General features: G+C 42.9%; 1 protein-coding gene across 2 annotated transcripts; it reads right to left on the reverse strand.

The window, feature by feature from the left end:
• Positions 1 to 228: 228 nt before the first annotated feature.
• Positions 229 to 26,872, reverse strand: MFSD1 (major facilitator superfamily domain containing 1). Of its 2 annotated transcripts, XM_062212517.1 has the most exons (16): positions 26,616 to 26,872; positions 24,839 to 24,891; positions 23,787 to 23,899; positions 21,593 to 21,635; positions 21,208 to 21,275; positions 18,819 to 18,927; positions 14,934 to 15,036; positions 12,246 to 12,344; positions 11,651 to 11,762; positions 9,859 to 9,915; positions 9,382 to 9,538; positions 7,767 to 7,864; positions 6,992 to 7,104; positions 4,724 to 4,771; positions 3,785 to 3,842; positions 229 to 1,942 (listed from the first exon to the last, which is right to left on the reverse strand). In XM_062212517.1, the coding sequence occupies exons 1-16, from the start codon at positions 26,776 to 26,778 to the stop codon at positions 1,939 to 1,941; spliced, it is 1,398 nt and encodes a 465-aa protein (XP_062068501.1). In that variant the 5' UTR covers positions 26,779 to 26,872; the 3' UTR covers positions 229 to 1,938. The 2 variants fall into 2 exon arrangements, with proteins under 2 accessions (XP_062068501.1, XP_062068506.1); XM_062212522.1 differs by lacking the exon at positions 229 to 1,942 and having other exon boundaries at positions 3,781 to 3,842.
• Between the last annotated feature and the right edge of the window lie 608 nt (positions 26,873 to 27,480).

Below are 27,480 nucleotides of genomic sequence, written 5' to 3' on the forward strand. Positions count from 1 at the left end.
AAACATCTCACCTAAAGCACGTGATACAATGTAATTAACAAATCTATTCTTACAAATGTGAGTGGTTTCCTATTCTAGGCTATGATAAAATCTTGCAATGAAGACACTTTCTTAAAACATACTTATAGGTATATTTGTCTGATAGTTTTCTTAGGACAAATTCTTAGAAATGGAATTGCTAAGCCAAAAGGCATGCAGCCCACCACCATTCCAAGTCTTTTTATTCATATTGCCAACTTATCTCTCAAAAATTCACTCTTTTTCATTTATGCATTATTCAAAAATATTTATTTTGCGCCTTTTTATGCTAGGCACAATGGATACAACCATTATTAATAAAACAGACACAGCCCCTGCCCTCATGGAGCTTACAATCTAAGGAAGACAGAGATACTCGCACCATCATAAATTCTTTATTATAAACTGAGGTAAGCCAAAAAGGAGAAGTACAGGGTTTTTCAAAGACCGCGGGACATTTATAAGAACCTCACTTAACCTGAAGGGTCTGGAAGAGTTTCCACAAAGAACAATGGTTCTGGGCTGGGGCTAAGGTTTTCTGTTGTAAATCAGATGCCATCAGGTTGTAGAGAACCCTAGAGAAAAACCTTCTAAACAAAGGGAACAGCTTGGACAAAGCCCCTGAGAGGCTACTTGAAAACATGGAAGCAGCTCCCTGTGGCTGCAGCACAGAGGCAGTGGAGTGAGGCAGGGGCTAGGCCACACGAGCCATGCAACAGCAGCGCCCACTGCCTGCACTCTGGCTCGCTGGTGTAGCTGCCATGTTAGCACAGAGCCCATAGAACATACGCATGAATAATGACACCAGAAACTCTAAGTCAGGAAAACGTGATGTCCATGAAGTCACCCTGCATAAGGAATGCATTTCCAAGCATAACAATGTCATGCCACACATCTTACATAAGACACTCAGCTAAACACAGTGATTTCGTATATGCCGCCTAAAAGAAGCCCACAGAGAGCAAAACACATGGAAAAGTCCTTGACTTTCATTAATAATGTGCAAAGTCTTAAGGTCTCTCAGAGAAGCGTCATAGTCCCGTTTTATTTAATAAAATCAACAAAATGGTAACTTAAAAGTCCTACACTGGAGAAAAAGCTACTTGTGACTTTTCAGGGACAGTAACAGGCAAGTTTTCTTTATGCCAACTTGGGTTTTCTTACAGATAATCTTTCACATGAATAATTACAATCGGTGTTTCAGTATATTTTAAAAACCAAAAGTTAAAAGATATCAGGTATTCCTTTTTTGCAGTAGTTTTATTTATCCATCTAGATAAGAAATCATCACCATAAATGAACACTTTTGAGTTGTTAGAGCATGAGGAAGAGCTACAGAAAGTTTGTACTATAAAATTATGTCCCTTAGTGAGCAGGATCTCAGTAACAGGTAAGAAACCCAAAAGGGTCAGAGCTCAGCAGCCTTCAAACCCAACGGAGAGCAGGGCGCCATCTGCAAGTGATGGTGGGGGAGAGGCTTCAGAAAAATGACTTGCTCACATTCCCCATCGCAAAAGGGAACGCTTGTTACAAGACCGTGCAAACCGGCCTTGCTGTCCCCCTCAGAAGTTTTCTTTCCTGCTGTAAGATAGAGGAAAGATCGCATCCCAAAGGTATCTAATGAAAATCCCGGTATTTTCCATCATTTACTTCCTGAAGTTCCCTGGGATGTTGCAAAGCAGTTTTCCAAAGTGTTCCCTGTCGTCAGCCTGCTCTAAAGGCGAATTCTTCAGCAGCAGACAGCACAAAGCACACAGCCAGCAGATTCACTTTGCAATAGGTACATCGGAAATATATCTTGCCAATCCATCATTTTTCCTAATGACTAAGCTCTAACTTTAAAAAAAAAAAAAAAAAAAAGGAGGTTTTAAAACCAAAGATGTGTGCAATCCATTCTGACAACACAGTCCTTTAAATTTCTCATCTGCAAAACAAAATGCAGTAAATTATCAAAAAGTGGAAGACAAAAACATTAAGTACTACCTGGCTTAGAGAATGAAAAAAACTGTAAGTATTACAAGACATGTAGGGTCAAACGTTAAAAGTTACACATTATTCTGGATAATTGTATATCATCTTTTGTTTTAAGGATTTATTTGGGCCCGGCACTGTGGCACAGCAGGTAAAACCACCATCTGCAGTGCCAGTATCCCATATGGGCACCAGTAGAGTCTTGGCTGCTCCATTTTCAATCCAGCTTCCTAATGCACCTGGGAAAGCCGCAGAAGATGGCCCAAGTGTTTGAGCCCCTGAAGCTACAAAGGAGACCCAGAAGAAGCTCCTGGCTTCAGATCAGCCCAGATCTGGCCATTGCAGCCATTTAGGGAGTGAATCAACAGATGGGAGGTCTGTCTTTCCCTCTCTGTAATTCTGCTTTTCAAATAAATAAATACATCTTTTAAAAAAAACAGGTGCATTTATTTATTTGAAAGGCAGAGTTACAGAAAGAGAGAGAGAAAGATCTTCCACCCACCGGTTCACTCCCCAAATGGTTCACTCCAGGGCTGGGGGACAGGCCTAAGCCAGGAGCCAGGAACTCTATACAGATCTCCCACACAGCTGGCAGGGGCCCACGTTCTAGGACTGCTTTCCACACACATTAGCAGGGAGCTGGATTGGAAGCAGAGCAGCTAGGACTCAAACTGGTGCTCATATAGGATGCCAGCATTCAGGTGGTGGCTTAATCCACTGTGCCATGATGCTGGCACCTGTATAACTCTTCAAGATCATACAAGTAATAGGGAATCAATGTAGAACACTTAGGCAATATGAAAAGCAAGAAAAAAATCCTTATAACCTTTCCATTCAGATAGTTATCAATACTTTGGAGTTATTTCTTTCAGTATGTTTTTCATATTATACGCAAGTAACTGAGTTTAAGACATATCTATGCTGCATACTTTACCTTGAGTAAAGTTAGGATATTATATTTGCATTTTTATATTTTTTTCTTTAACATAGTATGTTAAATATCTGGGAATTAAAAATCCTTCTATGGGGCAGGCACTTCGCCTTGCAATTAAGACACAGCCTGTACAGATGCCTGCGTCCCTCCTGGAGTACCTAGATTCAATACCCAGTACCCATTCCCAATTTCAGCTTCCTGCTAACATAGACCCTTTGAAGCAGTGGTGATGCCTCAAGTGGTTAGGTTCCTCCCACTCATGTGGGAGACCCGGATTGAGTTCCAGGCTCCTGGCTTCAGGTTCAGCCAAGGCCACTGCAGGCATCTGGGGAGTGAACCATAGGATAAGCCACCTATTTCTCCCTCTATTTCTCCCTCTCTATCACTCTTCCAAATAAATAAAATAAATCTTTTAAAAATTGGTCTAAATCTAATACCTTGAAACAAAATGCTAATATTTGGAGCCGTGCTGTGGCGCAGTGGGTTAATGCCCTGGCCTGAAGCGCCAGCATCCCATAAGGGTGCTGGTTCAGGACCTGGCTGCTGCATTTCCGATCCAGCTCTCTGCTATGGCCAGGGAAAGCAATAGAGGATGGCCCAAGTGCTTGGGCCCCTGCACCTTCATGGGAGACCCAGAAGAAGCTCCTGGCTCCTGGCTTCGGATCAGCTCAGCTCCAGCCGTTGCAGCTAACTGGGGAGTGAACCAGAGGATGGAAGACCTCTCTCTCTCTCTCTCTCTCTCTCTGCCTCTCCTCTCTCTGTGTAACTCTGACTTTCAAATAAATACATAAATCTTTAAGAAAAATGCTAATATTTAAGATTTCCAAAATAAAGGTAACTTTTCTCCCTTTTAACACTTACTCAGTATGGGACATTTTCATTTCTTCCCTTTGTCTTGCAGAATAATTTAGATTCCCTCCTAAAGCAAAAAATAAACATAGAATCTTTTCAATGTAAGTATTACAGGTAAACTTCAACCATACACACACCTACACAAGCATTTGCACAGATATAACTCCCTTTTAAATATATAGTTTATATGAAAGATGATAAAATAGTTTATCCATTGGAATCTTCCCAAGAGAAATAAATGGAATTCTCAAAAGATACAAATAATCACTTCTTAATTTCAGCTTTTTGTTTTTTCAATTTGGACTTATGTATCACTTCAAGTTTTGTTAACTGGGACACCATATTAATATTCAGTAACAACAGCAATACAGAAAAAATAAAGGAAATAACCAAAAATTAAACAGTATTACATTTTGCTAAATATCTAACAGACTTTGGCAGTAAGCAGTAAAAAAAATTATAAAGGCAACATCAAAATTTTATAAAAAACAAAAAAGCACGAATGCATACACTTGTAAATATCAGCAAAAAGAATCTATAATTTCTAATTCTAAACCAAAGACTTTAACACTTTTAATTTTAAAATATAAACTGCAGCTATACATTTGCTTATTTTTAAAAAATATATAGGATAACAACATAGGATATGGAGTAAGGTTTCCTCTTTTTAATGCCATAATTGTTTCTGCTAATATTGAAGATAACATCTCAACGTTTATATTACAAGACAAACTAATCTCCCTAGAGGATAACAGAATGACAGCAATTTTAATAAATGTGAACGTCAAGAATATGTAATTCAATATTATATAATCAATATGTGTTTCTATCACTATGGGCAGGGTCTTTATTACATATACTAACCCTTAAAAGATATGCAGTCAATCCAGAGACCCTACCAGAGAATTCAACAGAGTTTGACAAGAAAATATCAGCCCTTGTACTCACCTCGGGCACGATCCACCAAATAGAGTAAGACCACAGATAAAAGTGACACTAGGAGTGAAGAAACACAGGGCTCTTAAAAATACATATTTCTTCTTCATGATTCCTATGTAATCATAATTACAAAGTAAATCTTAGATACAATCAACCCTTAATCAACTGGCATTTAAAACACTATTCAGTTTTTTTTTTTCTAAAAGTACTGAAAATAAGTTACAGAGCATTTTCTCCACAGGCTACTCAGCCCTGGAACTGCCAGGCCACAAAGGGAAAAATGAGCAGGTATTTGTTGCAGCAGGTAACAGGCCCCTTGGGACACCCATATCTCCTATAGGAGTGCCTGGGTTCAAATCCCGGCTGCTTCCGATTCTGGCTTCCTGCTGATATGCACCCTGGGAGGCAGCCAGTGATGGCCTGGGTAGTGGGGTACTGGCCACCGCCATGGGAGACTCGGAGTGAGTTCTGGATTCCTGACTGCAGCCTGGCCCAATCCCAACTGTTGCAGGTATTTGGGGAGTGAACCACATGATGGAAAAGCTCCCTGTCTCTGTGCCTTTCAAATAAAATGAAAAGAAAGCAATTTTAAAAAGGAAAGAAGATGCTGAGACTGCTGCAGGAGGAGAGGGAGCCAGCCCACCAGCCTTGCGTCTCCCTTCCTAAGGGCTGGTTCTGCCCAGCACTTCCCAACCACCCTTGCCAGTCCCTGGGCTGTTTCTCATCTTACAGAAAGCCAAAGAGAAGCAGTCTTTGGGGGGCTTAAGTCTGAAAAACATATGTCTATTTTATAGTTAAATAACTAAGTATTTTTTAAATTTAGGTTCCCTCCTAAAACAAACATAAACATAGAATCTTTTCAATATAAGTATTACAGGTAAACTTCAACCATACACACGCCTACACAAATATTTGCATAGCTATAACTTCCTTTTAAATAACAGAAAAGCTATGAAACATGATAAAAAAATAATTTATCCATTGGAATCTTCCCAAGATGCACTTGTTTCTTAAACTGAGATGATAAAAATTGAACTGAATTGGCACCGGCACTATGGTGTAGTGGAGCCTGCATCCCATACGAGTACCAGTTTGAGTCCCAGCTGCTCCACTTCCAATCCAGTTTCTTACTAATGTTCCTGGGAAAGCAGTGGAAGATGGCCCACGTGCTTGGGCCCCTGCAACCACATGGGAGACCAGAAAAAAGCTTCTGGCTCCTGGCTTCGGATCAGCCCAGCTCAGGCTGTTGCGGCCATCTGAGGAATGAACCAGCGGATGAAAAACCTCTCTGCCTCTCCTCTGGGTGTGTGGGTGTGTGTGGGTGTGTGTGTGTGTGTGTGTAACTCTGACTTTCAAATAAGTATTTTTAAAAAAAATGAACTGAAGCATAAAAGACATCAATATGGTATAGCAGAATATTTTTTGATAAACACAATTTATGTATTTGGTAAAGATTATAAAAAATGTTGACTGAGTTTTTCAACTGTTTCCTAATGCTTCCTAATTTTAACTAATAAATGATTACAGGTAAAAATTAAATGACAGACTGAAAATTTAAAAAAATTAAAAATTGATGAATAATTTACAAGCATTCACATCTAAATCACACCAGTGTCCACAAATCCACTCTAGGAACACATTCACGATCTTTTAAGGTGGAACATGTTAAATGTTTTTCAAAAACTATAATTTTTTTGAAAAGTAGAGAGCAATAGAGAAAGGGAGAAGGAGAGGGAGAGAGACAGACTATCATCCATCCGCTGGTTCACTCCCCAAATGGCCACACAGAAAGGGCTGGTCTAAGCCGAAGCCAGGGACCTGGAATTCCTTCTGGGTCTCCCGTGTGTGGCAAGGACCCAAGCACTTGGGCCATCTTCTATCGCTTTCCCAGGCACATTAGCAGGAAGCTGGATCAGCAGCAGATTAGCCAAGACTAACCAGGGCTCCGATATGGAATGCTGGCTTCACAAGCAGCAGCTTAACCACCACACTAGAATGCCAGTCCCCAGAATCATAAACATTTAACACAGAGTATGAACAGATTCCACTTCTGCAGGAAGGACAGGACCTCCTGGAAAATGCTTGTAAATTGTCAGAGAGCTAGAAAGTCTCCAGCTGTAAAACTGGAACACAGGCTAAGCAGGAATTGGGGAAATTCTAGGGATTTGGTTTCAGAAGGGGGTGGGGAAAGAACAATAACAACAAACCTCAAAGTAAAAATGAGAGCATTCTGCAGCGTGTTCAAAGAAATGAAACGCTGCCACATGGGGTACTCACAAGAAACACAGGCTATGAAGAAAACTTCTAAAAACAAGTATCCCCGAGTATCCAGTATCATGCCAGCAATGATGGAGATGACCGCCAGCCCGAGATTCTGAATGGACTGCATGCTGCCATTGAAGAATACACAAACACATTTCATTCATACCTCGACTAACACTTCGGCATAAATGTCAGTATCTACAAACAACATACTATCAGTGTTGGGACTGTCAGGTCAAAGGTGAGAGAGCAGCCTCATTACGTGCAGTGCACACTCCCACCTTGCTGCTGAAAGGAAGCATGGGCTCCGTGAACACCCACCATGATGCCGCTTCCCTCTTTTACCTTTCTGGGACTCAGCTTCTCACTGAGCTGCCCTCAGATCAACAGTGATGTCAGCAATCGCCCCTTAGGAGTTAGCCTACCCGCACTCCCTTGCTGCAGGCATGGAGCTCATTTTTCGCTACAACAATATCTTAGACTGATTTTTCCAGTATTTCCAGGGTCAGAGCTCTCCCAGAGCCTGAAGACAATCAGACTCAGAGGCCTGGAGTTTTGTGTGACCAAAAAATTGATAGAGCAGAGGGAGGCAGAGGAGAGAGCTATTCAAAAACTTCAGGGGTACAGAAGTAAAAGGTAGATTCATTTTGCTGCAAAATGCCTTAAAATTCATGCATATAAGAGCTCCTCAAAAAGTTCATGGAAAAAAATCATCAAAACATCGTTTAATTCCATTTTTCCATGAACTTCTGAAGTGCTCTCATACATGAGGGACAGCATGCATACTTACAAGCCATATGCAGTTCCCAGCTGATGCTCAGGAACTACAAATGCCACCATGGGCCACAGCGCACAGGCCAGCAGCGAATACGACAGTCCCAGCAGGCACTACACAAAGCAATATGCAGAGAGGTAAAAAGTCCGACATTAACAAAGAGGGACGTTTCCTTCTACGTAGTAGCTCATATATGAATATTTGAGCAACTTTTATTGTGATTACACTAAAACTCATCTTCAGAATATAAAAATCTATCCTGGCCCTCTCTCACAGTATCCCTCCACGGTCAAGATACACACTGACTTGGCCCACGCTGTGGCTCACTTGGCTAATCCTCCACCTGTGGTGCTGGCACCCCGGGTTCTAGTCCCGGTCGGGGCGCCGGATTCTGTCCCGGTTGCACCTCTTCCAGGCCAGCTCTCTGCTGTGGCCCAGGAGTGCAGTGGAGGATGTCTCAGGTCCTTGGGCCCTGCACCCACATGGGAGACCAGGAGGAAGCACGTGGCTCCTGGCTTCGGATCGGTGCAGTGCACCGGCCACAGTGCGCCAGCCGTAGCAACCATTTGGGGGGTGAACCAACAGAAAAGGAAGACCTTTCTCTCTGACTCTCTCTCTAACTCTGCCTGTCAAAAAAAGAAAAAAAATACACTCTGACTTAATCATTTTCACTTGTCATCACATTATATACATGCATAAGTGGCCCAGAGTGTATTCAAGACCAAGAAAGATAATATAAGGCTAATATGCAAAAAGTTCTTAACCAAGGTTTCAGATAAGCTACTTTTCCAGTTTTTATTAGGAACTGCAAAGTAGGCAACCAAGGCAACATCATGCCAACAGACCACGATCCTGCCTCTGGGTCCTCAACACCCTGCTGGAGAGCACAGCACCAAACCCAGCACCTGCCACCACTGTCTGTGAAGCATCACCCAATGCCGACTCTTCCTTCCATTACAAAAGAAACCTAATGATTAAATGTAAGAACCACCCACACCTACCAGATTGGCCGAATTTACAATACTGCCAATGCTCACTACTGGAAAGAATACTAAGCGATAGACACGTCAGTATACTATCGGTGCAGTTATAAACAGGTACAAAGTTACTAGAAAAGCTCCATCATCTCTATCAAGATGGTAATCGTGCAAAGCTTCTGCCGCAGGGTTCTCACTTCTCAGAATCTGAACTAAACCTGCAGGAAGATTTCTAAGGAAGGAAATTCCTACCAAGTGTACAGTAAGAAACGCAGCACTTCAGCCTGTGGTCTTATTTTTTTTTAAAGATTTATTTATTTATTTGAAAGACAAATTTGCAGAGAGGTAGAGACAGAGAGAGAGGTCTTCCATCAGTGAAACAAATAGACATTCTGGTTTTCACAAGGCTATTCTATTTCAAATTCTACTTCCACTGTGAGCCTTCCCTGCTAAATAAGCCAAATGACATAAAAACACCTTATGAATAATTTAAATTATCCTTTTAAAAAATTATCCTGAGGAAATTGAAGCCAAGACACTGTTTCTCTGCTGTCACAGGCACAACCATGTGTCTGCTGAGCGACAGCGGACACAGACCGGACGGAGTCCTCGCTGAGTCCCTGACCCCAGCCCAGGGGTTACACAGACATTACCATGGCAATCCACGGGTTCCACATCGTAAAGGCCAGCATCATGTGGGACACAAGAGTAGCCGCTACCGCACACAGGACCCAGATGATGTTCTTGCCTGTTTTATCCACTAGGAGCCCGAACACTGGAGACATGGGCGCTGATATGACATACACGATACTGCCCAGGGACACACAAGAAATTTAATGAAATGCATCAGAGCTAAAAGTAAACATTAAAGATGTCCCTAACAATGCCTAACTTATTTAACATTCTTCTAAAATAGTCATCAGAAAATAGAAATATAAAGAGTAGCCCAAGACTTCTTTGCTTTTCCATTCACGCAAAGATGGCCACTTGGGATTCAAGTCCCACTACAGTCTTCGTTTCACACTATGGATATTAGGTTACATACATCTTTTTTGCCTCCTACAACATCAGGTTATAATTTAAGACCCACACTTCACATGCATTAAGCATTTACAGAATTAATTAAATACCTGTTAATTGCACTTGCTGCCTGGGAAGAAAATCCAAATTTCTCTGTAAAGAAAACTCTAAAATTAAAAAAGATAGAGAAATGAGCACACTGGGGAGAACTCTGCTTTCAAAAACTAAAGGCAAAATAAACACGAGTAAGGATAACTTCATAAACTTGCCTTTCTTCACCTTATCTCATGTATTTTGTAGATTTATTTATTTGCAAGAGCAATAGAGAAAAGAGATGAGACAGAGAGAGACAGAGAGAGACAGAGAGAGACAGAGAGAGAGAGAGAGAGGTCTTCTATCTGTTGGTTCACCTCCAGATGCCTGTAACATCCAGTGCTGGGCCTGGCCAAAGCCAGGATAGGAAGCCCCGGGTAGCCAGACTCAATCCAGGCACTCTGGACCTGGGATGAGGGCACCCCAAGCAGTCAGTGGCTTAACCTGCTGCATTGCAACACCTGTCCTACCACTTTATTTAATATTTATCTTCAAGCAATCTGCTAAAGCTTAAGTGTTCATATAAATAATTCAGTAACTGAATAAGATATAATGCCTATTTTTCCCCTTGTCCATACACAGCAAGCAGCACACATGAATCTTCAGAAAGCCAAATACTGCTACAGGGAATAAGGCTGCTTCCCTTCCTTAAAAGCAGTACTAACAGATTCTCTGCTAAATAATAAATAGGGCTCTTGTTTCAAATTACTTAAAACAACAGCCTGAATTTACAGGTTATAAAAACACATTCATGCATGGCTCTATGAGAAGCAGAAGATAAAACAAAAATGAATTTGTTTTGAATCCTGTATTTAAGTCTGGCAAAATTAGAGCCCTGGTAAGTGGAGATGCATGCTCAGTAAGAAACCACTTAATCAAGGAATCAATGGGGAAATAAATAAGAATAGCAGAGGCAGGTGTTAGGTCTGGCGGTTAAGACGCCCACATTCCATGTCAGAATGCCTAAGTTCTGTTCCCAGCTGGGATCCTGACTCCAGTTTCCCGCTAATGCAGACCCAGGGAAGCAGCTGTGATGGCTCAGGCAGTTAGATCCCTGCCTCCCATGTGCTAGACCCGTACTGAACTCCTGGCTCCTGGCTTCAGCCTGACCCAGTTCTGGCTGTTGGAGGCATTTGGGAAGTGAAGCAGTGGATAGGAGCTCCAGCTCGCTCTTGCTCTCACTCTCGCTCTCTCTCTCTGCCTCTCAAATAAAAATTAATAAAAGAATACTAGTCCAAAAATGAAGTATTAAAACAAATCAATATTATGATTCAAAAACTGTTATTAGGTATTCCCTTAAAAGACTAAGAAAAGCAGTTGTATCCCATAAAATAATTCTTATATAAATATGAACCATAACCAGAGAAGTAAAATATACTGCTACATTTATATAATTGAGCTGTCATTATAATTTAGCCAGCGGCTGGCGCTGCAGCTCAATAGGCTAATCCTCCGCCTTGCGGCACCAGCACACCGGGTTCTAGTCCCGGTCGGGGCTCCAGATTCTGTCCCAGTTGCCCCTCTTCCAGGCCAGCTCTCTGCTGTGGCCCGGGAGGGCAGTGGAGGATGGCCCAAGTGATTGGGCCCTGTACCCCACGGGAGACCAGGAGAAGCACCTGGCTCCTGCCTTCGGATCAGCGCGGTGCACCAGCCTCAGCGGCCATTGGAGGGTGAACCAACGGCAAAGGAAGACCTTCCTCTCTGTCTGTCTCTCTCACTGTCCACTCTGCCTGTCAAAAATAAAAATAAATAAAAATTAAAAATAATAATAATTTACCCAGGAAAAATGGAATGTTAAGAAATACTCACTTTCCAAGTCCAATGAAAGGGAAGACCACGACATAATAGCAGACACAGATGACAAAGATGAGCCACAGCGGCAAGGAGAAGTCCTTCACATCTGTTAATTTGATAACCTCCCCTGAGAGCAGAAAGGGAGGCCATCATCAGCATGGCGCGCACCCCAACAAGCTTCCCACCCCAACAAGCTTCCCACCATGGCCAGTGTTATTTTTTTAATCAAGTGATTAACCTTTGCAATTCAGTTTTAAAGGATATTTTGCTAGTATAATAAGCAAGTGACATTTCTGGGATGACTTACAAAAACAGAAGAAAAAGCAGAACCTAAGTCTGTTATCCACCTTTCTGCTTCCTTCCAGAAATCACGATAATTTTGCAAATATACAAAGCACAACTGAGAAGGTAAACTTTACCAAACTGTTTAAGGGGAAAATAATGTATCCAAAAATTTCGACAAGCAGAAACAGATATGGAAGTAAAAGATAAAAAAATATGTGTTAAGCCACTGAGTTTACAATACTGTATTAGGAACTTATCTCATTATAAATTATCTCCAAAAGGTCAAAATTCCCCATAGTGCCACTGTATTTTCACTTAGACTCACCTGTTTTCCCTTGCTCTTTATGAAGGATTCTCTCTGCTCTCTGATCCAAATAGGCAAGAGCCAAGGCACAGATTAGGGAAAGAACACACGTTAAGCCCCCTATGTAAAAGAGAAAAAATTTTTTAAAAAGAAAATCAGACAAAAGACTCAAAAAGGCAGCACACTCGGGATGGCACAGTGGGTTTAGCTGCGGCTTGCAATGCCAGCATCCCATATGGGTGCTGGTTCTTGTCCCAGCTGCTCCACTTCCAATCCAGCTCCCTGCTAATGGCCTGAGAAGAGCAGCAGAAGATGGCCCAAGTGCTTGGGCCCCTGCTACCCTCATGGGAGAGCTGGAGAAGCTCCCGACTTCGGCCTGGGCCAGAGCTGGCCCTTGCAACCACCTGGGAGTGAACCAGTGGCTGGAACATCTCCCTCTGTCTGTCTCTCCCTCTCTGTGTAATCTGACTTTCAAATAAACAAATAATTAGAAAGAAAGAGGAGAGAGAGAGAGAGAAAAGATAAAAAGAAAGAAAAGGTAACACATCATATAAAGAGCAGAAAATAAAGCAACTGCTGACAGGGAAGACACTTACTGCCATGAATAAGAAAACTCAAGACAGAAGAAGATCAACACTCAACAAACAGTCACCTTTACCATATTATTTCTTGGTAGAAGGGTGCAGAGAAGAAAAAGACTAGAACAAACTAGTGCAGTCTTGGAGTGCAGAATACAGGTTAAGAAAAGGGATGATAAATTAGTAAATCAGTCCTCATTTAATTCAGTCTAGGCACCAACTGCTGTTAGATGCAAGGGGGAAAATAAGAAAAGTAGTTTGATTCTGCAGTTGCTTCATGGTCCTTTTAATGCCTTCCTGAATTCTGCAATCTATGTCCCTGCCCTTCAGCAGCCCAAAGGGCTCCACCTTCTCAAAGCACAGCTCCCAGAAGCTCTTTCCTATGGGCTCAGCATTTCTCACTACTGCTGATTCTCTACCATCAAAACAAATAAGAATAAAGAGTAACTACAGTTTACACTTCCCACAACTCAAGAATAATTTTCTAAAGAAGCTTAGTAAAAATGAATGGATCTGGGAGTGGGCATTTGACATAGTATTTAAGCCCCTGCTTGGGATACCTGCATCCCATATCAGAAAGCCTGGGTTCAAGTCCCAGCTCTGCTTCCAATTACAGCTTCCTTCTAATGTACCCTGGTAGGTAGTGATGATGTCTCAAGTGGTTATATCCCTATCACCCACAAGAGACCAGATTGATTTTCAAGCTCCCAGCTTCTAGCCTGGCTGTTGTGGGCACCTGGGGAGGAAACCAGTAGAAGAAAAGCTCTCTGTCTCTTTGTCTCCATGAATCTTTCATTGGCTGACATGGTATGATCCAACTGAAAAAAAAAAAAATGTGTTGAAATGAGAGTCACTAGACAGGGTTCTAGTGCTCATTCTAACAAGCTGAATGATCTTGGGCACAAAGCTAAACCTCTGGGCTTCAATGTCCCCATCTGTAAAACAGGAGGTTTTGACCTGGTGATGGCACAGGCCTTCTCTGGCTCTAAAATCTCTACTGTGGAGGAAGCCAGCCAGATACGAGAAACACTGGAGAGTAAGAAGGATTTGTTTTTGCTGCTGTTTTATTTGAGAGGCAGAGAGATACAAAGAGACGGAAACAAAGAAACAGACAGACAGAGCTCCCATTCCAGTTTCCATATGGGTAGCAGGGACCCAAGTACTAGAGCCTTTACCTGCTCCAATTAGCAGGAAGCTGGAGCGAGGAAGAAGAGACAGGACTTGAATTCGGGCACTCTGCGGTGGGATGTGGGCTTCCTAATAGGCATTTTGACTGCTAGACCAAACAACTCCAGAAAGAGGTTTTAAATAAGGCAAAGGATTTGAGAGGGAAGATTTGGAAGAAGTTTTTAGATACAGTTGCCTGTTTATGGTTCCCTCCCCACTGTCCTCTTTTTTTTACTACCAAGGAACTATATAGAATAAGGTATGCAAATCTTGGGCACAGAGTTTTGACCCCACCATAGCACAGGTATCTCCAGAGCCCTGCAAGCAGCTACATGCACATCAGACCTTAGTTAGACAAGCCACTGCTCAGAGGGAACCCATAGGGCCACACCCACTTCTCAGGGACCCACAGACCAATTAGCACCACAGGAGGGAATGAAGTTTTGGTTAAACACCAGCAATTTTACACAAAAGAAAACTGAGACTCAAGAGGTTAGCTTTCTTGTCTAAGATGACAGAACTAATTGGAGCCAGCACTAGAATGCAGGCTCCTGACTCCCAGCTTGGAGGATTTCAACCATTTTACATGTATGACTACTACAAAATCTGGGCTCTCTGGGTGCACTGGCTGAATCTGATCAAAGGGAAACAACTCTTCCTGCTGCTACAGACTACCAAAGCCTCATATGCAGTTTCCCAGACTGTTCTCAAGACATCTCCATAGACACTAGCTCTTTGTAGACATGATACAAATGACAACAGGGAAGCAGACAAAGAGGAGTAAGAGCCTCCAGTTCAGGAAAGTAGAAATTAAAACGCAAACTGCAGCTAAATGATTGGCTATTTACAGTTAGGTCAAAAAGCAAGCAAACTGTGGAGGTAAAACTATAATCAAAGCACTCTGCCACCAGATGTCCTGTGACAAGCACTCAGAGACAAGAAGCAGGAATCAGGATTCACTCACCAATTATAAGTGTCACCCCAAGGGTTGTATGACCAGCAGAACCCAATGAAGCTTCAACCTTAGAATACAGCCAGCCCATGAGGTTCATGTTTACTGTACTGCCCTAAAAGAGAAGGGGGGGAGGGAATCAACAGAATTTTCAATGATTTATAGCTCTTGTTCAGGAAAAAAGGATTGCATGGCTTCAAGAAATAAGTATGGTTAGAATCCAGAGTAAGCAAGACATAATTAAAAAAAAAAAAAAAAACTAGAAGGAAACAACTAAAACACAAAGCTAAAGTCATGGATAAGGTTACTACACCAAAAAAAATACCTATTTATTAGAAAATGCTACTATTCAAAATAGCATAGAACATTTAGAACTTCCAAGCAGCAAAAGCACTAAGGAAGTATGAATTAGAACATTCACAGAGTACCTAAGACAAAAATATACAGTAGCTCAGAAAAAAATAAAGTTTCTCCTGGTACTAAAATCTGAAGGAAAAAATCCTTCCTTTAAATATCCATAAAGAGGACAATGAACATGACATGACACTTATTCATTTACTAGCAATTAGCCCCTATGATGTTTCGACCACTGTTTCAGCTGTTGAGAATATAATGAAGAACAAAACTGAAAAATATCCAACTTTCAAAAAGCTTACACATCAAATGCATTTAATAATATATATTAATTAATATATTAAATAATGCTAAGTGCTTTCAAAAGTCGGGAAAACAAGAGAGGACAGAAGAAGAATATAAAACCAGGAGTGGAACCCTTGCTGCAAACATGACTCGGAATGGAGCTGTGAGGGTATCTTGGGGAAGAACTCCAGGAAGAACAACAACCAACACGGAGACCCGGAGAGGCAGGCTGCCTGACACACTCAGGGAACAGTAAGGAGCGCAGAGGCCAGACAGCATAAAGGAAGAAGAGAAAGCTGAAGGCAAGGTCCCCAAAGAGGCAGTGTTGGGGAAGGGGGCTACAGGCGATACTGAGGACTTTCAGCTTTTATGCCATGTGAGATGGGAAGCCAGTGGCGTTGTGAGGAGAGAAGGCACCCGGTCCACTTTGCCTCTGACACACTCACTCTGGATGACAAGAGTACTTCAAAAGGTTTGTGGACAATGGAACTAAAAAGTAAGTTTATTTCGTCACAAAAAAATTTTGAAATCCATGTGTGTGTAGTCTTAAAAAAGTTCATGTAAAATGTGTACTATGAAAAATATGTGTGGATCTCAATAAAATTTTGCCCCCAAACAAACTTATCTTTACATTCCATCTTCTGTGAACTTTTGAAGTATCCCTGTATTCAAAACGACTCGAGGAGGGAACAAAGGCTTCCCCAAGGGCTCTGGTTAGGGGGCTTCAGCAATTACCCACACAGAAGTACCAGGTCTCAGACAAGGTGGGCCAGTGAGATGTGATCAGAATACAGACACATTTTTATGGGGGATCTGATAGGATCTGCTAGCAGAAAATATGTGAGGGGAGAAAGAGGAGCTCAGGATAACACCAAAGTTTTTTTCCTGAGCCAGTGGAAGAAAGAAGTTGCCCTTATGGAGGATGAGAAAACCACAGCAGGAGGCGGTTTGGGAGATGGTGGTTAGAATGTCAAATGCTGAATCTGGAGCGCGAGAGGGGCATGATACGCCTACTAGACAGCCGAGTGGAAATGTCAAGTAGGCAGCTGCATATGTGGGTGTGGAGTTCAGCAGAAAGGGCTGGACACATGATATAAATTCAGAAGCGAGGAAATGCTATTTAAAATTGCAAAACCAGACAGGATCACAGAAGCTGTGATCAATCAGAAAAGGGAAGGTGGCCAATGACTAAGCCCTGGGGCTCTTCCATATTTATAGGCTGAGAACAGCGAGAGAGAACCAACTAAAGAGGTAGAGAAAGGGCAGACAGAAAGGCAAGAGGAAAACCCTGAGACTGTAGTAGGCTGGAACCCAAGACAAGAAGTCAGGGACAAGGGAGAATCCATTGTGTTAAATGCTGTTGATGGCTCAGACTCTAGTGAAGACAGAGAAATGAACATGTCCTCCACAATATTCTCACAGCAAAGACAGCAGCGCATCTCACACGGCTCTTCCTTACAAAATGCTTACCAACGACATTACTCAAATCAGCAGTAAGATTAAACAGACCTACTGGAAACTTCCTCCAGTAGCACTGAAAGCGAGCTTTTCAAAGATAGGAATGTTGCCTTAACACTCCTTTCCCTCTAAATGCCTGATGACCTGGCTTGGCAAACATCACAGTGATACTTGAAAGAATTCGCTTAAAAGTAACAAATTGCTAAGGAAAGCCAAAAGGGTGCTGGGCTTCCAATCCCTGGCTAACACAGGGATTTTAAGAAAAATGAGAGGTCTGTTGGTCTCTTCACTAGAAGGAGGTATGTGATCGCAGTCCACATGTGTAAACTCAGACAAGCTCATAGCCCAGGAAACCGAAAAACTCATGGGGAGCTAAACCCAGAACTTCTGTGACCATCCTGGAGGATGCACAGGGAGCAAAAGTGCAGAAGGACTCCGTCCACACCATCCCCAACAGCTTTGTACCACAAGTTATTAGACACTGACCCACTAACTGCCACAGACACATCCTGACTTAGGACAGACACATAACAAAACCTCTTGGAATAATCCTTGCAGGTAAGATTTAGAAAACACAAAGAAACACACTAGTTTTCTGAAATTACCAACGAATTACTAATTGAAATATTTAGCTATTTTGAATCAAATTGATAAAGTGAACTTCTTTAATTAATAGCCTATAATTATCAAAGCTATGATAAAATGGATCCTCTCTTATCCCATGGACAGGGATGCAAACACCCCAAGAGGACAAAGTGAAAATATATCTCAACAGTCCTCAGAGACCCTAACAAACCCTCTGCCTCACTAATTCCATCCCTAGCCACCTCGCCTAAAGAAACAATCAGAGATGCAGACAAGATTTATAGTGTGTGTTAGACTTACAGCAGTATGGGTAATAGTGAAAACTGAAAAGAACCTTCATGTATAGAAACCTAGAAATACCCAGGAGGGACTATTACATCAAAAACTCTTCACACTGGATTTCTTCTTCCTAAAGATATGTTACATCTTCATCACATGCATTAGTCTTTGAAAACCTAATTTTTAATAGCAAGGATTTTTTTAAATTCTCTATTAGAATTAGAAAAATTATTAGGATGCCATAATAAAAACATAATGCTGTTCCATTGCATGGCTGCCATCAGACCTGAAACACCATGATCATTCTGAGATACAAAATACCAGGAAGAGCACTAGCTCACTGAGACAAGTCCAGAGAGGCATGAACCCCACAGTGAAGGAGCTGGGGCCCAGCTCGTGTGGCTGAGACAACACAGGAAATGAGCATACCTGACCAAGAACTTAAGAGCTGACCTCAAACGAGCAAATGCTGTCACACAGCAGAGGTAAACATTAACCACAGAGGGCAAAAGTCAGAGCAATCAGTTAAAGAAACTTGTGAAGGGAGGTATGTGTCATCACCACATGAGGCCAGCTTTCATAAAGTTAAAGGAGTAGGTGGGCTGCCCCGTCACACAGTGAGCTGTGCAGCACCAGGAGTGTGCAGGCAGAGCCTGTGTGCAGACTTGCAGAGCAGGGATGCCAGCAATGGATAACAAACCAGGCACCGCAACTCACAAGGTCCTTCCCTAAGTTGCACTCTTTGAATTACTGAATGTTCATTTAGCTACTTTTTACTAACATTGGAAATGCATTACTTAAAATAAATGCTGTACTATGTTCTAGTGAAATCAAAATCAACATCTAATTCACCACACACAAACATCCTGTGATTCTTAAGACTACACAATCCAATCCTCTGCTTCTTTTTTGGTTTCAGGCTGTCATCATACTTACAATTCTAGCCATGCTAAGTTGAAGCCCAAACACCAGGTTTAGTTCTTTGCCTTTAAACCAACTCACAGCATATGTATTCTGGGCAACAGCTAAAGACTCCCCACCAATCCTGAAAATAGGAAAAGGAAGAAAAGTTAGTTTTTAAATACCATATTTATCAACTTAGACATTCCTCTTATCTGCTCCCTCCCCTTGAATCTAGGTGGGCTTGTGACTGCTTCTGGGTCATAACAGGTGGCATCTGCTTGTCCCGCTAATGTTCATGTGAGCCACTTTGCAAGAAGACCAACTGTGGACATGAGAAGGCAAGTTGCAGGGCTGGTGTAGGGGATAAAGCCGCTGCCTATAGTGCAAGCATCCCACATATGGGTGCCAGTTCAAGACCTGGCTGCTCCACTTCCGATCCAGTTCTCTGCTATAGCCTGGGAAGGCAGTGGAAGATGACCCAAGTACTTGGGCCCCTGCACCCATGCGGGAGATCCGGAAGAAGCTCCTGGCTCCTGGTTTCGGATCAGCGCAGCTCCAGCTGTTGTGGCCAATTGGGGAATGAACCAGCAGATGAAAGATCTCTCTCCCTCTTTATCTCTCTGCCTCTCCTTCTCTCTCTGTGTAACTCTGTCTTTCAAATAAATAAATAAATAAATCTTTAAAAAAAAAAAAAAAAAAAGAGGGAGAAAGCAAGTCACACAGTGTTCCAGACAGCTGCCCTTCTGAGATGTCTAAACCCAGGCATCAGACATGTGAGTCAAGGAGCTTCTGGATGCTTCCTGCCCCAGCCTTCCATGAATGTTTCCAAATGAAGCTCCAGCCCATATTCCTGACCCAGAAAGTCCAGCTGCATCATGAAGCAGTTGTTCCACACTTCTACATCTTGGAGTCATTTGAGAGGCTACACTCAACCGTGACAGGCAACAGGGGGAGTCTGCATTAGCACATCACCATCCATGCTGCCTACAGTGTTGCAGGGTCCAGATCTGTGAAATCACAAAGACTCACACTCTTCTGCCAATCAATGCCCCAGTGCATTTTCCATGTTTAACATTCTCCTACTCCCTGGGCTTTACTTTTCTGTCAGCAAGTTCTACATACTTACCATTCCCACTCAAGGCCTTCGGCTAGGCACTTTCTCTCCTCCCTATCCTAGTACAGCCCTCCTCACCGCTCTGTCCTCATCCAAAGATGTTCTTGCTCTTCCACTGCTGCAGATCTAACCCTGCTGGCAAGGGCCACTTTGTGCACGAGGCCATTTCTGACCACATTTCGGTCTCTGATCCCTTTTATACCTTCATGTACATTTGTGTTCTTCTCTTTTACTTAGAGCGCTTTTGGGGGATGTCATAGGTTTACATGTCCCTGGTGTCTATGAAAAGAACATGAATGAAGTGATGTTTTTAAGACTAAGTTCTGGAGGCCAGCACTATGGCATAGCAGGTTAAGCCACCTCCTGCAGCACCAACATCCCATATGGGCATGGGTTCAAGTCCCGGCTGCTCCACTTGCAATCCAGCTCCCTGCTAATGCACCTGGGAAAGCAGCAGAAGATGGCCCAACTGCTTGGGCCCCTGCACCCATGTGGGAGACCCAGAAGAAGCTCCTGGCTCAGCTTCAGCCACTGTGGCCATTAGGGGAGTGAATCAGCAGATGGAAAATCTCTCTGTCTCTCTCTCTCTCTCTCCATTCTGTAACTCTGCCTTTCAAAAGTAAATAAATAAATCTTAAAAAAAAAAAAAAGTTATCTCATCTATGTCCCTTAGAATAAGAAGCCCAAGGGTGGACTCAGAAACACCTTACAGATGAGACACAGGGCAGTCAGTCTAGAGGTATCAATCATGCTTTAAGGACTTTTGAACAAGGGGATGGGCTTTGGCCTAGTGGTTAAGATACTGGTTAAGATGCCCACATCTCGTATAGGAATATCAGGGTTAATTCCTGGTTCTGGCTCCAGATTCCATTTTGCTGCTAATGCAGACCATGGGAGGCAGAGGTAACGGCTTATGTAATTGGGCTCCTGCCACCTACATGGGAGACCTTAATTGTATTCCCAGCTCCCAGCTTCGGCCCCAGTCCAGCCCTGGCCATTGCAGGCTTTTGGGGCGTGAACCAATGATGAGAGCACTTTCTCTTTCTCTCTCTCTCTCTCTCTCTCTCTCTCACAAACACACACACACAATAAATTTTGAAGAACACTTCTAGAAAACTATTTTAGCTAACTATGATTATTCAAAATTGTTGCTTATTTTACAAGAAAATTAAGATAACTAAGAAATAGCTCCATATACTATAGCTACATTTAAAGGCTTTGAAAAAATTCTTCAGAAGATACAATAAATTATTCTTCAAATCTTTAACTAAAATAATAACAGGTTAAATGAAATTATGTACAACTTACCCAAACACAAACCTTCCAAATTCCATCAGCCAAAAAGCATTAAATATTCCCCCCAGAGCAAAGATAACCTACAAAGTAGAATTTATTGATGATTCAGTAAGAAAGTAAATTCAAGGTATTCAAGACAAACAATTAGTAACCTATGATAAATGATAACTCCTACCAGGGTTTTAATATTCCTACTTAGTAAGTCCATGGAATTAAAACAATACTGTTCATCTAATTCAAGGCTTAAAATAGACTACATGTTAAATAAAATAAGCATTTATAGACTCTGCTTATGTAAGCTATGCAGTCATTAACCACATCTCTGCCAACAGAATTAATTAGACAAGACTTCAATAGTCACTATCAAATAATCAATGACGGCTTTGGTCTCCCTTACCTGTCCAATGCAAACAAAGCAGCTAAAAATTATTGTGCCCCACCTGTTCGAGAGGGAGAGAAGGATAAAAAGTTCTTAATTTCTTTTTTCATCATCATTAGTAAGTACCAAGTCCTTTAGTAACAATTCACTTTGGTTTTCTTTGCCCCCTCTGCACTGCCTCCAAGGAAAGACAAATAAAGAGCTCATCTGCCCCTCAAGTCAGCAGCTTTCCTAGGCTCAGAGCTAATCTACAGAAGCCTAGACTTTTCAGAGCATTTGAGAGGATTTGTTAATTTCAAAAATTGCTAAAACTTATTAAATAATCTACAAGAAGATTCCAGTGCCAAAACTCTTCACAAATGGAATTTTAAAACTTATGAGTTTAGGATTAATTCCAAGGAATTCTATGCTAAGTAATTTTAAGTGGCTATAATTCATGATAACCAAAACTACATTTGAAGTCAAATATATCATACCAACCCTATTAATACGATTACAAATCTAATATTGTACAGACTGAATATCTGATTAATGTCGCCCCTGAGTAATACAATGCCAGGATCAGAAGAGAAGTCATGAGTAAACCGCACACCTGAAGCTTACTTCCTCTCGAGAGCCTTGTGAAATGGCCATACACATTCTGTAAATGTTCTCCAACACTGGAATCTCACAGGGTCCCAAGACAACTTACCTCACCCCCCAGTCAACCCAACAAGCAAACCATGCAGAATCTGTTCCTCTGAAGTTAAGCTAATTCTATCCCTTGAGACCAAGAAAAATTCATAGAATTCTTCTTTCATATTCTAATTCTCCCAAATTTTTAGAAGTTAATCCCTAAATGGCAGGTATTTAGCCTGGTGGTTAAGATGCCCACACGGGCGTACCTTAATTTCATTTCTGGCTCTGGGTCCTGATTCCAGCTTCCTGCTAATAAAGATGCTGGCAGGCAGCAGCAACAGCTCAAATAACTGGATTTGTAGCACCCACACGGCAGACCTGATTTGAGTTTCCAGTTTCCAACTTCAACTCGGCCTACTTCTGGCCATTTTACAGGTGCATGAGCAATGAACCAGCAGATGGGAGTTCTCACTCTCTCTCTCATATTCATTCTCTCTCCCCCAACTTCCCCTCCCCCCCACCTCCCCACCTCCCTCTCTCAAATAAAGAAATAAGTTTTTTTTAAAGTTAATCCCCAAGTCTAAACACCTACAGCTTCTTCTACCCCCACCCACCACCAGACAGGGTCTGCAGACCCTTCATCACCTTGGTGCCTGTTTTCTCAAAGTATTCCCAATGTCTGTCTGTCTCTCACATCTCTACTCACAACACACACATAATCATGAGGATGAAAAGTGACAAAGCTGATAGTGTTACAGCTTCCTCAGCACCAAAAAGAAGTGGTCACAAAAAGCTTGAGGTTCACATAAAGAAGAAACAGAAAATCTCACTGGGCTCGGGAAGCACATACCACTTTTGTGCCAAATTCTGTACACTCACCACGTACACGTAACCTTTACTGGCCTCATGACCACTTTGCAAGACAGGAATCAGAATCCTTATTTTACCAGTGAAGAAACGGAAGCTCAGGAAGCTAAGCAAATGACAGCAATCAGATTCAGACTCTGGTTCGTCTGACCCAAAGTGTGAGCAAAGTTTACCTTAGATAGCTGAGTTACCTTATTCTATCAGCAGGATTTACTAGTTCAACCTTAACTGAGATAGCAATCAAATTTCAAAACCCCATCTGAAGGCCACTGCTATGACATGGCAGGTAAAGCTGCTGCCTGTAGTGCCGGCATCCTATATTGGTGCTGACTTGGCCGCTCCACTTCCGATCCAGCTCTGTGCTGTGGCCTGCGAAAGCAGTAGAAGATGGCCCAAGTCCTTGGGCCCCTGCACCCACGTGGGAGACTTGGAAGAAGCTCCTTGCTCCTGGCTTCAGATCGGCCCAGCTCTGGCCGTTGCAGCCATTTGGGGAGTGAAACAGCGGATGGAAGATTTCTCTTTCTGCCTCTGCCTCTGGCTCTCTGTACCTCTGCCTTTCAAATAAACAAACAAATCTTTAAAAAAAAAACTGAGACAAATTTTTTTTTAAAAATCCCTCATTCAGATTATCATCTTCAATACAAAAGTTTTATTCAGTTCTTCCTAGAAACATCTTAATCCAGCTCTGTATTTTCCTAACAATAAGTGAGGGTTTTTTCAGGCTTACCGTATTCCAAATACTCGGTCTATCAAAAAGCCACCAAAGAAACACAAAACTACATTGGGCCAAGAATACCAGGCATACAGCAGCATGAATTTCGTGGTATTCACCTGCATATCCTACATGGAAAGAAAATAAAATTATTTTCCCAAACAGTTGATGCTTAACAACAAATTAAAATTTAACGGTCTAAATAGAACATGAGTACATTATTCCTCCTGTTATCAACAAGTCACTAACTTCCCTGGAAATCTCATGGAAGCCATGGCACTCTGCCCCACAAAAATGGTCACACCTAGGAAGCCGGGGAACTTACTGAGTCCACACATAGTTCAGGGACTTAATGGATTCCAGGGCCCATGCCACTGACACTGCCCCTGTCTATCTTACATATTCCTGTCCCCTCAGTGCTTCCTGCGGTGAGGACTCCTCACACATAGCAAAGGACACTCCCAGCCTACCCCTGTCTAGTCCACTCTTTCCACCCCTCCCAACTCCCACCTCCTTCCCTCTCATTCTAGCAGGTAAAGGGTCAATCTATGCATTTTTCCTACCCAAAGGTAAAAAACATAAAAGAAAAATGACTATGTAGATCCCCAAGAAACCATAAACATCAAATACATTTCTTCAATACAAAACCAGACAAAAAATATTAACACAGACAATCCTCTGGAATCAGTATCCACACCTTAAATACAAAATAACACCATCAACAACAAAATACTGACAAAGGCAAAAAAGTATTCAACAAAATCATTGGTCATTCAGATGATTAAGCAATGAGCAAATGAAACAAAACAAAAATTTACTAGTATTCTGGCAATCCTGAGGAAAGAGCATACAACTATTTAAGGTATGAAACAATTTCAAGTCACAGAGATGCTATAAATGAATCCCCTGTGTCAACTCACTTCAACTTAAGAGTACTGCTTGCTGCTGTAGTGACCACAGATGTTAAAATGAATTTGGTGCACACTTTAGGCAACCTGAGAGTTGATGTCTCAGCAGCTACACTTGCCTCAAAGCAAACAAAAGAAACAAGTGAAAAACCAACTTACCTGTTTAACCTGAGTCTGAAGGGCAGCAGGATTATCATAGCAAAAATAACTGCCTAGGAAAAAGAATTTTATATTTAATAATATTGTCCATATAAAAGTTTCAAGTGTATATGCACTATGGGCTCAAGGACTGACACTATAGAAATTGAGGGGGATCACCTTCTTAGCCACCAGTATTTTCTGAAATGTAGCCAAATAACTTTCTCAAATTAGCAGTGTGCGAATGCAGAAAATACTGGCAACCCAAATTAAGGAGTCAAGAAGCAGCAATCAGCTGTCTTCCCATTTTACTTTGATCACGCTTCACGCATTAGTATTTTATTAGCATCATCATCAAACAGTTATATTTTCTTTACTTAAAGCTACCAACATACTCTAAAAATTTTACAAACAACTCCAGCAGTTTGCTAATAATGTCAGCTGAGCTCACCTTTTATGCTGAGGGCAGAGCAATGGAGTTTAACTAGTCTAACTAAACCAATATTTGAAACAAGTTCTAGCTCTACCAACAGGATACTCGACCTCAAATAATTCAGCAAATGCACTGACAGGAGTAAAAAAATAATAAAACGTCATATTGTCTATTGGGGGTTTAGAAAAAGGAAGGTGTGGAGAGATGAGATTCACACACTCCGATTCACTTACAAGGTAAAACAACTGAGAGTCTCGGTAGGCCACAACATTGCCTCCATTTCCCCACTGACTTTGCAAACACTCGAAGCTGCAGCTTCAAAGGATGGAAAGTTGTCCTTAAGTATGAAGCTGGCTCCTGAAACTCAAGCTGATAGCCACAGTTTACCAAAAACAATCTGCTTCCCTAGGAACGATTTTCTAAAGGATTTTCTTGCGGTTTTTTTGTTTTATTTTTTTGTTTAATTTCTGGTTTCTGCTTTAACAGTTTGCAAGAAAGGAATCCACTGTCCCCGTATTCAAGCTAACGATGGGCATCATGTCTTGAAAAACAGGGTCGGGGGGAGGGACAAAAAGTCACAAAGAAACCAAACTCCAAAGCATCCTTCACGCCTATTTATGTATTCAGCAACAGCTTAAAGTGAACCACCACAAGGGTCCTAAGCCCGCAGCTTACCCACGTTCTAGCCAGCCTTTCACAGCTAATTACTACTAACACTGGAATACTTGAGTAAATTAAAAAACTGTAGAAAGGAAGGAAAGTTCTTTTTTTCGGAGTCATCGGATTTCGTAAGGGAAACCGAGCAGCCCCAAAACCACCGCAAGCCTGGTCCAGTACGATTGCTTCACAGTGGCAGAGCGGAAGATGAAAAGAACGCATCTACCCACCCACGAGGGCTTTCAGCAAGACACCAGGCAGGCGTTTCCCAGAGACATCAAAGACTGCCAACTCAATGGTTCATTTCAGTAAGAAAAGCTAAGGAAGGTCATTTCGGGTTGGGGGGCGATGAGGGGGAGCAGGTCGTGTTTTTTGAACTCCGCTGAGCACACTGCGCCAGGAGAGGAGACTGGAAGATCGGCGGTTGCCATCACATCGATGGCCCCAGGGGCGAGGCGCTGGCCTCGGGGCCTTGGAGGGGAAGGGCGCGGGTCAACGCTCTTGCAACTCAGCCCCACGTTCGGGACGCGGAATAACTAGCGACGTCCCACTGGCCGGGATGCGGCCACCCAGGGAAAACAGAGGACAGGCAGGAGCTGAAGCCAGAGCTGTGCTGAGGCCCCGTGGCACGGGCGAGCTCGCTGCGGATCTGCCTCCGACAGAAAGTCGGGAACTCCTGCATTAGCAGCCCCACCCCAGCCGGCTCACCAAAGCCCAGGAAGCACATCAGCAGCAGCACCAACAGCCGGTGCGCCAGGCGACTGGGGTCGCAGAGGGCCGGCAGCGCCCGCGAGGCGGCGGGGGCCCCTGGGGCGGCCTCGTCGGCGCCGCCCGCCAGCAGCGCCCTCGCTTCCTCATCCTCCTCGTCCATGGGCCTCGCGGCAGACCGAGAGGCAATGGCGGTGGAGACTCCGAAACCCGCAGCAAGCGCAGCCGCCAGAGGCCGGCGCGGACCGCGATCACGTGCCCACGGGCGCTCACGTGACTCCCAGGCAGGTCACGCAGGGCTACGCTCACGTGAGCGGCCGTGGTCACGTGGGGCGGAGCCGGGGAGAAAGTGAACTAAGGTCTGCGGTCTAAGGAAATGGTCTCCTCGGGGTCAGTCCCCTAGGCGTCTGCACCCAGCCTGCCACCGTTGATGGCCTTGTGCCTTTGTTTTCCTCCCCTTTCATTTCGGGACAAAGTTCTTGGGCCTCCCGCTCAGGCGGACCCTAGACTCTTCCTGAGAGAACCCACCTGCTCTCGGGACCCCAAAGCTCGGGCCGCCCCCTCTCCGCACAGCACGGCTCTCCCCAGCATGTGAATATGCTCTGGTATATGGGATGTGGGTGTCCCAAGCAGCTACTTAACCAATGCACCAAACGCCACTTTTTCAGTGATCTATTATCTGAGAAAATTGCCCTTAGTCTATAAATACTGAGTGATGGAAAGAAAAACAAGGACAAATCAGGGTACAGGTATAGATGTTGCATGTGGGGCACAACCTGCTTGTCATCTGAATAACCAACCTGGTTTCAATGACATGGGGGTGACTGTAGCCTTCAGAGCAAAATTATCTGCACAGACAGAAAAA

This window comes from Lepus europaeus, chromosome 2 (assembly GCF_033115175.1).
Source record: "Lepus europaeus isolate LE1 chromosome 2, mLepTim1.pri, whole genome shotgun sequence".
In the NCBI taxonomy this organism is placed as follows: Eukaryota; Metazoa; Chordata; class Mammalia; order Lagomorpha; family Leporidae; genus Lepus; species Lepus europaeus.